Genomic DNA, 14,433 nt, shown 5'->3' with positions numbered 1-14,433 from the left:
CTGGGTTTGCTAGGAGTTTGTCAACTGTCTAAGAATTGCCCTTTCCACTTTCCTAGTTTCTCACCCCCTATTCTCTTAGTGCAAAATAATGGTTGAACATTATTGCCAGCAAATACCTTCAGCAATAGCTACAGCAGTTTCAGTATATAGAAAAATAGAGTTTACTTAATCCAAGTAAAACATTCTTTTGACAAAAGTGTTGCACTGAGTCTCTACTGCTTGCCTGAAACTGCATTAATACAATATGAATATTTTTTTAATATTCTCAATCAATTGCAGTTCCAGAGCACAGATAAAGACACAGACCTTGTTCAAAGTCATGTTTCTAATAAGTGGCAGTGACAGAATTTGAACGCAGATCTGTCTGGTGCTCCTTTCCCTCCCCAAACTACCTTTACTTCATTCATTTATTCACATATTCATTCAGTTGACCAACAGTTATTGAATGCTTACGATGTGCATGGAATTGTTGAAGGCTCTAGAGACAGTACTGTAAACAAAAAACATGAATCTCTTTTCTTATACAATTTACATACTAGTGTGTAATAAACTATTAAGAACCATAACAAGATTATCACATGCTTGTTGTGTGTACTGGACACTAATCATGCTTACCTACTACCTTTACAGTCAGAGTCCTGGTGAGATGAAACGTACGTCCATTTTCTGGATATGTAACAACACATGTGTAATTTCCATTATTTGAAATTAAGGCAATGAGGAAACTCAAGTTCATACCTTCGGGTATTACATTATTAAAATTCTGTATTTTATAACAGCCCTAGAAAAAGTAAAAAAAAAAAAAAAGTTTACTTTTTAGATACATGCATAGAAAATATACAAACACATGCACACTCACATCTAATTTTGCACAGAACACCGAAATATTCATGCTGCAGTTTTTATAAAACTATTTTGGTCAAGTATTTGACAAGATTTCTGCAAAGAATAAATGAAACACCTGTCATTATCTTTTCTGATCATGAGAAATTAAAATTCTAAACTAAGTTGTGACTTCAAAAACACAGGCTTACTGTCTCAGGATCAAATTCTGGGCATCCTATGTTGATAGTAAAGCAAAGTTACAGTTTTGAAATAATGACTAAGGAAACTTGAGCAACTGCAAGACCTGCTATTTAGAAAGCAATTCTTTTTCTTTTTATAATATTTCTTCACTGATTATATCAATTTGGGAATCTAGTCACTCCGTCTGATGATCTAGGCCGCAATTTAGATGTCTGATTGGCATTTTTAATCACCCTGTTGTTTCCCTGTATCAGATATTTCCAAACTGTTTTGTATTTTTCTTTTATTTTATCACTTTTTTTTTTTTTTTTTGAGATAGGGTCTCGTCAGTCTGTGACCCAGGCTGGAGTGCAGTGGCGTGATCTCAGCTCACTGCAACCTCTGTCTTCTGGGTTCAAGCAATTCTCCTGTCTCAGTCTCCTGAGTAGCTGGGACTACAGGTGCGCGCCACCATGCCTGGCTAATTTTTGTAATTTTGGTAGAGATGGGGTTACGTCATGCTGTCCAGGCTGGTCTTGAACTCCTGACCTCGTGATCTGCCTGCCTGGGTGCTAGGATTACAGGCATGAGCCACCAACTTTATCTCATTTTTATAACTGAGTATCACAGATTTCAGAAACTAAAAATAAAATATCTTCATGGGCCTGATCAAGATCTAGGAATGTATTTCTGCTCCTAATTCACATTTGCATGTAACTGTTGACATTTAAAATTGAGAAACTGAACTATCTCAGTCAACAACTATCTCATTCAACATATCTAGAATCCTGTTTCAAATTCTCAGTCTCACTATTTGGCTAAATTATTACTTTTTGCCATTTTTGAGAAAAAAAATCAATACACTATCTGTGACAAAAATATATGTTGAACATTTACTTTTAGAAAAGCTTTTGTTTTTCTTTTAAATATCAATAAGTCACCTATGACAAAAAGATTAGGTTATCTCTAAGGCTTTTTACATCTTTAAATTTATGGGAGTCTACTACTAGCTTGTAACTTCAATTTTTTTAATTCACATATTTCATCTTTAATGTTTGTATGATTAAGGTTTTCTTCAATTCCTGGAGCATGTATTTTGAAATATGACAGTTACATTGAGGCACATTTTGTAATGCTTTGTCACAGGAAATGTGTATTTTAAGAACAGCATTGAACCTCCATTTCATGGAAAAGATCATCAAGAGGAAGCTACTATAAGCTCGGGTAATGTATTTTTTTCAACGCAGCTTCTCCTGTAAGATAAGCAATATTTGTAGACACTTGTCACATCAGCAAACAATTTCAATATCCTTAGGTTATCACAAAGGATAAGGTCTCAAAGGCCTGTATTCTTATAAGTTTATGTCAGATTTGGTTTGAATTGAGTTTACAGTATCAATAGAACTATTTTATTTTTGTAGTACTTTTCATTTAAACAGTTCAAAGGTATTTTCCCCTCGTTTGTTAGCTTAGCTATTCTGAAATTCCTGTGAAGTAGACAGATCAGACTAAATACGCTGTAATTTTATAGATGGAAAAAATGAGACAGATATTCTAGATAACACAGTAGAGAGCTGAAATTCAGTTTTTCCAGAAAGCTGAATAACGGTCTTTCATTAGCTTCTTAGCTAAGAATGAACACCTCTCCTCAGCAGTGAGTTGAGGCTATAAAAAATTATACTGAGACATGCACTTAACATATACTCTGTCTCGTCTGATCCTTATTCCAAACATGTAAAGTTTGTAATGCTTTCACCTCCGTTTTATAGATGAATAAACAAGGCCTAGAAACATTAAGTAACTGTCAATGTCATACCACTAGACAATGTTAAAGCTGGAATTTGAATTCAGATCTACTTGTTTCAAAGTCCTTGCTTTTAATTTCACCTGATACTGTCTCTTCATTCCATATAGTAGCCCTGAACCTGTGCCATCCCTGGAGCCAGCCTGAGTGAAAAGCGTGATGTGGCTCTATCACTTAAAACAGGCTAATTCCTGCAATCAGTGGTAAACTGAGGAAGCACACTTTTGAGGATGAGAAGTCAATTATTTTTACTGAATTTGTCAACAGTATTTCCTCAAGAATGTGATGAAAGAAACTTTTTATAGCTGTTTCAAAGCTATTAGGCCTAAAACATTTTAGAAATAAAGGGAATATTTTACATTCTAATATGTGTGTGAGGGTAATTCAGGGCATTGTTACACTACAAATGTCTATTAACATTAATCTGCTGTGTGTCTGGTTAGCTCTCTCTTTCTTATCAGTGACTCTGTCGCTAGACCCTTCACAACACATGTACCTGAGACACATAGGATAATTTTAAACATAATAAACTGTTGAAAAAATAAAACCTGAAAATGTTATAATGATTTCACAACCACTTATTTGGAATCCAGAAGAAAAAAAACATAAAAAAAGATTTAGATTCTCCAAGAATAGGAAACATGCTTTAAAATATAAGAAATGATTTAACCGTCAGTGAATTTCCACAATGAAGCAAACACTTGTCTGACTAGAAGACAAACAATCCTAGTTGACCCATTAGTTCCTCATTCTGAATTCAAAAGAGAGAAGTTAAATAGAAGAGCGATTTTTCAACCACGCTATGGTTGCTGTGGCAACCGACCACAACATATAGGTAAAGAACAACACAAGAAATGACTTTGGGATCTTTCAACTGAAATGAATCATGTGGGGAGGGGAAGGGTGCGGTGGAGGAATGTCATGATGAAGTAAGAACAAGTGTTTCCATTCAAGAAACCAACAATGTGTAAACAACTGTGTGAAGGCACCAAAATGGAAATGATAGAATTCTAACTTATAGTTATTCATGGTCTAATGGAGGATTGCAACAAACACAATAAAAGGCATTTAGGGGCACGGGAGTGTGAAATAAAAACAAAACAACTTAGAAAAACTTAATGAAGAAGAAAGATTTGGGCTGGTTCTTAAATGATAAGTAGAATATTAACATCTGTTGAGGAAGAAGGTAGACATGGGAAGTAGACACTTCAGGCACAGGAAAAAGTGTGAAGAACACATCCGTATTGTCTTAATTTTTTTCCCTCACTGTTAGTACTTAAACTACATTATTATAATGTTCTGTTTTCATGCAGAGTTCCTCCTTCGGAAAATTAACTTGTATGAGGGCCAGTGGGGGGTAATAAGTTCCATATCTGCATGGTCGGAAACTTGCTCAATACTTGGTGTTTGGTAAATGCTTGACACATTAGTGTTGGCTGATCAAAGGTATGAATGAGAGGGCTCATCGAGTGTAAAAGTGCTCATGAGTATTTGGAACATAAGACATTGGATGGTGGGTTGTAGGATGGAAAGGGAAAGTAGACGTAAAGATACAAATAGTTCAATTGAGATACAAGGTTTGAACTGTTAGTAGTATCTACTGAAGTTTTTGCATTCAAGATAAAGTTGGTATAAAACATATACTTTGCTATGAAGTCTTAGAAGAGTTAGATAAACTAGTCACTTCCAATTAACAGAACTAAGTCATTCAATGATTACACAACAAGTATTTACAAAGTCCCTCCTATGGGCCAGGCACCGGGTTAGAAGCTGGGTATACAATTGCCAGAAAAAAAAACACAAATGGCGCTTATTCTCTGGAATTTTACAGGGCAGGCGAATTCATTCAATTATTTAATCCATTTCTAAGTACAATATAGTTGGCTCAGTTTTATTCTGTGTGGTTGGTATTCAAGGGAAAGAGAAAGAGACAGGAAAAGAGTGGTCACTACTTAGTACAGAAAAAAGAGAAATAAAATCTCTAGAATAATAAAGACAAGATATGAATGAAGTGCTATCCAAGTACAGAGTAGGTGATTTATATAGCCTGAAGTGGCTTCAAGAGTTCATAGCTATTTGAATTTGGCTTTGTCTTTAAGTCACGAATCTTGAGTCCTCAGAGGCCCTAAACCTTATATCAAATGTTATCTGTATATGCATATATGTACACATACAGAATTATATGTGTATAGCTCTGAAAGAAAATATGATACATACTCTCTCACATTAAAGGTTGAAAATCCAATCACTATATAGGAAGTGTAGGGAAAGAAAAGAGATAAAGAACCAATCTAAATTGTCAAATCAAATAGGAGCAGGCATTTAAAAAATAAGGCCTACTATACAGACCTTGAACTAACTTCTCAACAATATCCCTATGCCAACAAGAAGGCCAAGCCTGGCACGTTTTCAGAAATGTTCTTTCCTGATAGCACTTAGTCTGGAAAAGCAAATATTTTCCAATTTTCCAAGAGATAGTTATAAAAAATGTTTCATCGATTCTGATTAATTTCACAATAAAAATGAAAAGTGGAGGTAATATATCAATTTTAATAATCAGTATGGGTACAAGGAAAACTAGCTTTGTGGAAAGTTACATCCAGAATGACATCTATTCTGATAAATAGCAGGTGAGAGTATTTCAGCAGCTATGATAAATGTAATCTACAAAACACCCAATGAAATGGTTCCTTTGATCCTCGGTGAGAAAATTGTCTATGCTTTTATAAGCATCTCTAAAAGATAAAGTTTTAAATATCAAACTGTAAGGAAGAGAATTAATACAGTAATATGAAAGTTAGGATGGCTTGCCAAAGACTCTAAATTAATCTCATTAGTAACAAAAGCAACAACAAAAGGATTGCATTACCTGTGTCTTTACTTCTATATGTTTGGAGGTTCCCATGTGAATAAACAGGCAGTCTCTCATTTATACACATAGTATATTTCAGAATTTCTTTTATAAGCCAGCCTTTGAAATTCTGTAAATCACTTACAAACTATAGTTTGCTTTCCAGACTAGTTGCAAAACCTGGCTTATTCAACAAATATTTGCTGAACATCAGTTTAACTCACGGGAGTTAAACTAGAATACCTAATGTTGAATTAGAGAATTGTGAATTATGGGTCCTAAATTAACTAAACTCTGCCATGCAGAAAAAAAAAAAGAGGAGAAAGAGAAAGCATGTGGAGGAGGACAACCCAATCCTACCCCATTTCTTCAGCAATTCTGAAATGTAAACATTTGGTTTTCTGTTTCCTGTAATCTCAGTTTGTCTGAGACGCCTCTGATTTCTCAGGGCCCTCTATCCACAGGTTCACCTATGTCCCACAGTCCAGTCCACACCCCGGTATGTATTCAAAAATCACCCTGCCCTTCCAAAATGTCCTAAGCTCCAAAAGTAAAGGCTGGACCACCCTCCTTACATCAGTTCTAGAAAGTACAGTTTTTGTAATCACACAGAACTGGCCTGAAATCCCAGACTCTCCCATTAGTAGCTGCATTGTTTTGAGTAAATTATATATGAAAATGTAAAAGTGTGGTTTCCTGATACATTACATAGGGTAAAATCTTAGCTCCTAGTTCTGTGGCCTTGGAAATATTTCTCAACCACGCTATACCTTGGTTCCTCAACTATAACATGGGGAAAACATGACAGCCTATTTCATAGGGATGTTGACAGAATTAAGTAAAATCAAGCATCTGGAACAATACGTGTGTTCAGTAAATGTTAGCTGTTATTGTTTATCTCTCTGAATCGCCATTTCCTAACCTGTCAAAATATGGTATCTCCCTTGCAGAGCTGGTGTTACATATGAACATAAAGCACACAGTACGCTGCCGTGTGATTACTGAAATGTAAGAAATATTAGTTTCCTCTTTTTTTCTTAAGATTAGCAGCTTTCATCTTTCAGATAACAGGAAAGCAAATTTCCTGAAACTTATTATTATGGATCCATCTTTTAATCCTCATAGACTTATTTGCATTACTAAAAGAGAACATCTTTACCATGTCTCTTTTAGTAATGCAAATAAGTCTACGAGGATTAAAAGATAGATCCATAGAGGTAGGAACCAACAGATGTAGGAACCTCTGTTGGCAACAACTAAAAAAGAATTGCTGAAGAAGGGCCAAGACATCTGGGTAGATGCTTGGGGATGATTGTAAAAGGCAGAAAATAGAAGGCAAAGTTAGCACTGCTGTACAGAGACAGGAGGATGCAGTGACCAAGAACCTTTGTTTTGTTTCCAAGATGGCAGAAGTCTTAGGATTAAAGGTGTCAGTTGATTACCCAAAGGTAGAGGACCAGGAAGCAATATATCAGAAATTATTAGCAATCTTCTTAATCAAATGAGAGAAAACATGACTGGTTGTTGTCTTTTTTTTTTTTTTTTTGAAATGGAGTCTCCCTCCATTGCCCAGGCTGGAGTGCAGTGGCATGATCTCGGCTCACTGCAACCTCCACCTCGTAGGTTCAAGCTATTCTCCTGCCTCAGCCTCCCAAGTAGCTGGGACTACAGGTGTGCGCCACCACGCCCAGCTAGTTTTTGTATTTTTAGTAGAGATGGGGTTTCACCATATTGGCCATGTTGTTTGTCTTTTTCAGTCACCTGCACATGGTTGGATATTGGCCATGGTAATTGTTTCACAGCTGTGACTTTTTCTGTCTCCTTCTCAGAATTTATGTCTCCATTTACCCATGAATAGTATCTGCAGAGTATGGCATTAGCTCAGTTCTCTTCTCACTTTATTTAGTCTTCTTAAGTGCTTCAACTATCACATGAATGCACCCAATTCTCTGTCTTTAGCTCTGATTTTTCTCCTAAGCTCCAGACTCATAATCATGTAACCACTACCTGCTAGTCACTGCCACCCGCCAGCTAGATGTCTCACAGACATCAGCAACTAACTTAACATGGCATTACCTAACCCATTACTTACTCCCTGAACCTGCTTCTCCTCTGTTACTTCATACCTTGGTTAATAGCACCATGTCATCCTTTCATGAAAACCAGAAATCTGGAAATCATTGGAGATGCAGAGTAAGACATTACATAGCTTTGCCCTCAAGAAATATGCTGTCTTCTAGGATACATATCTCTCTCTCCTTAAAACCAACAGTAATTTCTCCTTGTCACTCTTATGAAACTTAGAAGTTTACATTTTGATAAGAGTAGAAATTCTTCATATTTACAAACTTATTTGTATTAAATTATGAGGTCATTTGGGACTACACAGCTCTGGGCATATATTTTATTCATTATGGTGTTCCCTCAACCCCCGGCATACTGCATTGATCACAGTTAATCTTCAGCTAGTATACAGATATTCCTCAACTTATGATGAAAGTTACATACCAATAAACCTATCATAAGTCAAAAATATGGTTAAGTCAAAAATGCATTTAATGCTCACAACACAGTAGACGGTCCCCAACTTATGATGGTTTTATTTATGATTTTTTGACTTTATGATAATGTGAAAGTGATAAAAATTCAGTAGAAACCATAGCCCTATGATAAATCATAAGAAGCTACTTGACATACCATGAGGTTTTATCCCAATAAACCCATCATCAAGTTGAAAAATCTTAAGTCAAACCCACTGTAAATCGAGGACTATCTGTAGTCATGAGTGAATGACTAAAAAAAAAAGAAGTGAAAAATAATATTGAAATGGGTATAAATAAACAGGAATGCATGAGAGAAATATGATTTCCAGCTGGAAGGAATAAGGAACAATTAATAAAGGTGGTACAATTTGGTCTGTTCTAAAGGGAGAACATTCGAGGCAGAGGAAATGCATGAGGAAAAAGGAGAGGAGAAAACGGCAGGAATCAAACTAAAAAATCAAATAAGGTTCGAGATTAAAACCTAGATTGCAGGGTAAACAAACTTTTTTTTTTAACTGGAAGGCATATTACACTTATTGGTGTAAAACTGTTAATATTATTTTTAACCATCTTTTAGGTTTTTTACTATGAAAAATTATAATCAGAGAGAGGACAACGAGCTCCTGTATCTTTACTAGCCTCAACAAGTATTAATTGAGACTATTTCTGATTTCATGTACAGCTACTCACTGCATCCCAAGATTATTTTGAGGCAAATCACAGATATCATGTAATTTTATTTCTAAACAATATTTGAGTATCTCCAAAAAAGAAGACTCCTTCTGCAAGCATAACTACAGTACCATTATCAAGTTTAAAAAGTAATAATTTATTAGTAACATTAGTATTACATGTTCAAAATTCCCTGATCTTTTCATAATTTGCTTTATAGTTTTTTTAAAATGAAAAAGATCCAACTAAAGTTGATTCATTGCAATTGGTTGTTAAATCTTTTAAATCAGTCTCTGTATCACTTTCTCTTCCTCACTCCTTTTCTACCTTCCTTCTCTCCCTCCCTCCATCCCTCTTAGTCATTTTATTGTAAAATAAAGCACATACAAAAAAAACATGCAAAACTCATCTAAGAGTTAATGAGTTATTATAAAGCAAAGGCCTTTGTAACCATCAGTCAGGTCCAGGAACTTTGCCAGTCCCTCTTGAAGGCCTTCTTCACAGCCCATGTCAATCACACCTCCTTTACTACCCTCCAAAGTAGTCACTATCTATACTTTTGTAGTCAAATCACTTCCTTGTTTCTATTTATATACTTTTCACCTATATATGCAGGCTTAGATTCTACAGTGCTATCTACTTTTTAAATGTTTTATATGTTTCTTTTAATCTATACAGTCCCTCTTCATGACATTCCTTTTCTTACAATTTATCTTTTGAAAAACCCAGCACATCTGGCCCATAGAGTTTCACATAGTCTGGATTTTATTGATGATATATTCATGCTGCAGTTCAATATATTTCTATGTTATTTATATATCTCCTGCAAAATGACAGTGGGATCCAAAGGCTTAATCGGACTCAGGTTTAATTAATTTGGTAATATGAATCAATATGTAATATTTTCTTCTTTTATCAGAAGAAACATGTCTGATGGTTTTTCATCTTGTGATGTTAGCTGTCATTGATGCTTAGATGCCTAGATTTATTAATCTATTGAGAGTTGCAAGGTGAGGATAATTCTAATTGTATCATTAAATTTTCATCTGTTATTAGAAACACTTTACAAAACACACCTCTCTACAACACTTCATTACCCTACGTTACATGTCTTCTAGGAAAACCAGAATGAATACTTGATTATTCTCCTTTACGAGTTTTCAAGATAATAAACTGATTTCCTATCATCATCCAAATGTAACTCATTAAATTTTGTGACATGTCATTATAAACTTATAAATTTAAACAGACTTCATAGGATTTAAACCATTGCAATTAGGTTCAAATTATTTCGGTTAAAATTGTTCATCTTTGGCCAACAGAAGGCTCTTCAAGTTGACTCCCAAACTGTATCATTAACAACTTAAGCAGAGGCAGAATTCAAAATTTGTAGCTTTTGAAATTTACAACAAACTGTGTTTGTAGAATTTTTTGTTTCTCTCTGGAGTTCTGCCAACTTTTGCTGCTTATTTTTGAAGCATTGTTATTAAGCACACAAGCTTTTGTTATTTTTATGTTTCCCTGACAAAGTGATCATTTTATTATTGTGAAATGTCATCTTTATCTCTGGTAATCCTCACTGTCTACTTTATCTGATATTCTTACGGCCATTATGATTTTCTTACTGTATTTGTCATTTTTTTAATTTTAATTTTTTCTCCCTTTCACTTTCTATTAATCTTAAGGTATTATCTATTGTGTTTTTTATTCTGTGACCTTTCTCTTAAATTAACTTCATCTCTAAAATGATTTATTTTCTAAGTTTGTATGGAGTTACGTAATTATATATAATTTTTGGATGTTTCTAATTCTTATTCTTTCACATCTTGTATCATTTTAAAATGTTGTTTAGCTCACTTAGGAAATAGTAGTTTTTTCTGAATTTTAAAATATAAAAGGATTTTCTAACTTCACCAAGATATCTTTTCAAAACGATGGTGTCTTGGTCTTAAGATGTCCTGGTTTTGTTCTCCTGATCCATTTTTAACCAGTCCTTCTCTTTCCTTCCTATATATTGTCCTCATTCAGCTTACTTTTGATTCTACTCACAGTAGCTTCTCCTCAACGTGGCTGGTCATATTTCAGAGTTGTGAGGAACTGCAACTTTTCCCACCCCTTCAGAGCTTCTTATTATAGATCTCTTGTACCACCCCTTATTAGAGAGCAAAACCTCTCCCAATTTCAGCTCCTGTTCTTGCATTGGCTCATCACACTTTCCAGTGAGTACCTGTTGGCTCTTTTGGTGTTCTCCTGTTGTCAAGTCTGACAGACACCACATTACTTCCATCTGCTTCCTTCCCCACAAACACTGATCCCATATGGGCTTAGGCTGTTGGTGGCTTATCTCAGTTAACTTTATCAAAAGTGGTTCTTATGGATAACTTGTCACTGAGTTATGTTATAAATTCTGTCCGTGGGGTTTTGGCTTTGGTGTATGTGGAGACTTGAAGCGATACAAAAGCTATGTTGCTGCTACAAGCGCTACCTTCCAACACTTTTATATTTTGACGAAACATTTTCCAAATCCCTCGGATGTGGAAAAGACCATAGACGGACAGTGCTCACAAATGAGGGCACAGAAAAAAACACACGTAAATAATAAAATGCAGTACTGATTTTAATTGAAATTCACCACAAGAATTAACAGCTTATGACTTCTCTAAGCAGGAACTAGAAGTGGGCAGCATTTCTTAAAATGTATTTCACATGAAGTTAACAGAAATAAGGTAGTTTTGGTGTTCTAGTTAGAATAATTTCAGAAATAGTGGCCTGAGACAAAGTACTGTGCACCACTTCCTTTAAAATGGTACAAAACGAAGATGTGCTGAAATACTTCCATAAAGCTATTATGGAAGAAATCAGATAATCTGAAGAGAAACACCTTTGCTTATAAATATAACTCAGCAAATAAGCATTATCATTTTATAAGCCATTAAAGAGAATAAAATGTAGTCTAATTTTCCTTACCATATACCAAGTGATGGTCGGTTTGACACTGGAAGGAAAATACCCATCTACATTTGGACAAGTGATCCTCTGAATGCCATATTCTATATACAGTTTATGCACTGGGAGTTTCATGGGGGAATTGAAACAGCTGTCTTTCTGAACAACTTCCAAGGGAAATGCAACTTTGCTGCAATATGTAGTGTTCCTGAAAAAAGAAATATACAATGAATGGGTAGTATTTGCATTTGATTTCATATAGCAACCACATTCAAATGAACTAAGTGAAGCCATGCTACACACTGAGACATCATTTATACATGTGAGTTCATGTAAGAGATAAAATGGTAGTGGAGGCATTTCCTACATGGATTGACATCATAGAATAAAAAAACAGGCACAATTAATTAACTACTATTAATATACTAAAGTATTTATACTTTCCGATGTTATCCTAAATGTGTGTTTGTCAGTGTATGTAAATAGTCATGTGTCACACGATGACATTTCAGTTAATGATGGATTACCTATGTGACGGTGGTTTCATAAAATTATAATAGAGCTCAAGAATTTCTATTGTTTATTGATGTAATCATCATTGTAATGTCATAGGGCGACATATTATTCACGTTTTTGGTGATGCTGGTATAAACAAACCTATGCATCATTAGACAAATAAAAGTGTATAGTAATGTCCCAGGCTTTCACATTCATTCACTGCTCACTCACCTACTCTCCCAGAACAACTTCCAGTCCTACAAGCTCTATTCATGATAAGTGCCCTACATAGGTGTACCATTTTTATCATCTTTTATATTGTATGTTAACTGTGTCTTTTCTATATTTAGATAGATTAGGTACACAAATCCTTACCACTGTGTTATAATTGCCTATAGCATTCAGTACCACAACCTGCTATACAGGTTGGTAGCCTAGGAGTAACAGACTATACCATACAGCCTAGGTGTATAGTAGGCTCTACCATCCAAGTTCATGTAACTACACTCTATGATGGTCATACAATGACAAAAATTGGCTAACAAATATTTCTCAGAACATATCCCCTGTTCTGTTGTTCAACATAGCAAAATATAACTGTGTATATATGTAACACTTAAAACATTCTCAATAATACTCAGTGCTGGTAAGGCAGAGGCATGAATGGCATATTTATGCAGGGTCAAATAATGGTATAAGCAACCTTTGGGAAAAACTATGTTTTCAGGATCATAAAACGCCTTTGTTTTTGCCCTAGCAATCCTATGTCCGGATATTTGTCACATGATAGAATGATAGAAAAGGAGGAATAGAGACAGCAAATAGTCTAAAATGCCCATCCAGAGCCGTATCAGCAAGGAAAACATTAAAATCAATAGAAGAAAATGTGACAAATGGAATATTATAAAGAAACCTGTGGTACAACCATTCCAAATTGTTGTGAGAACGTATACAAACAATCAGGCATGAAGGAAAAAAACAAACACATAACAATTCCTTAGGATGACTGGGGAATTGCATTGGTGCTATAATGTTCACACACGTTGTTCTGTCTGCCTGGAGGGCTTACTTCCCCCACCCCTCCATTTCACATGCAGGCCTTCTCTGTTATCTTTTCCCACCTCATATCTAAATTTGATCTGTCATTTATTGAGCACCTTGGACACTTCCTTGATGAAATTTGTTATAGTTCAAAATTAGATGGTTATGTTATAGATATGTACGCTTATCCTCTGTAAAATATAAGTCCCACAACACTATTTATGTTTTTTATTACATAAATTGCGTCTAGTACAGTGTCTTGACTTTCAGTTACTGCTAAATAAATATTTGTTATTAAATAAATGGAATGGATGTAAAACTTGTGTCTAAATGTAGAAAAACATGAAAAAGAACATACAATAATAAAAACAACTAATTTTTTAGGGTGATGGGATAATGAGTCTATGTCTAGCCATTTTTGTGACTTTTGTCCAAATAACATTTGGGAGACATCACATCACACATATTTGGCTTATTTGGTACCAAAATGACTTATGAATAAAGACTAAATATAGTGGAAGGGGTGGGGTACGCATTCTCAAAGAGGAGGGAGGGGTGTTAAAGATGACTTATGACAATACTCAGAAGGTGGCAAGGGGGAGTGGTAGGCGTGACCCCTACCTGCAAATAACAAAACATCTGCCATGTCGAAGACAGATTCTATAGGTGGAAGTTATAGGAGGTAAATTTAAGTTTAAGGATATATTTTCTGATTTTAAAAAATATGAAGGACGGTGGTTCGACCGACTTTTTTAGCTCCTAAAGTTGAACAGTATTGGGGTAAGAATATAAATAAAATACTGAAAGATGAAACTAACTTTATGGCCTTAAAGACATTCAGATCTATGGTTCTACATGTTTCAGTTTAAGGTCATTCTCAGATTAGACATTTCCTCAGTAAAACAGGAAACCTAGTAGTGCTCCTACCAGACAATTTCAATTCTAGATTTGCTTTAGGAACATGGAAGATAGAGAAGTAAACTGAAGAGGTGACAATCTGGAAGTTGATAAATAACATTAAAGGTACATGCAGATCTTAATAGTCATGCAGCCCTACTCCTATAATATAAAAG

The 14,433-nt window shown here is 35.0% G+C and overlaps 1 protein-coding gene across 8 annotated transcripts in view; it reads right to left on the bottom strand.

The window, feature by feature from the left end:
- The window catches only part of IL1RAP (interleukin 1 receptor accessory protein), a 144,609-nt gene that overhangs the window by 38,525 nt on the left and 91,651 nt on the right, over window positions 1–14,433 (bottom strand). For all 8 annotated transcript variants that reach the window (XM_054482605.2, XM_063662561.1, XM_054482609.2 and 5 more), the window contains 2 exons: window positions 11,843–12,029; window positions 616–781 (listed from right to left, as the gene is read on the bottom strand). In XM_054482605.2, the coding sequence (XP_054338580.1) occupies window positions 616–781; window positions 11,843–12,029 (353 nt within the window). The remainder of the gene's footprint in view (window positions 1–615; window positions 782–11,842; window positions 12,030–14,433) is intronic.

The sequence above is a fragment of the Pongo pygmaeus genome, chromosome 2, assembly GCF_028885625.2.
Source record: "Pongo pygmaeus isolate AG05252 chromosome 2, NHGRI_mPonPyg2-v2.0_pri, whole genome shotgun sequence".
Classification (NCBI taxonomy): Eukaryota; Metazoa; Chordata; class Mammalia; order Primates; family Hominidae; genus Pongo; species Pongo pygmaeus.
This window is presented reverse-complemented; position numbering and strand designations above follow the sequence as displayed.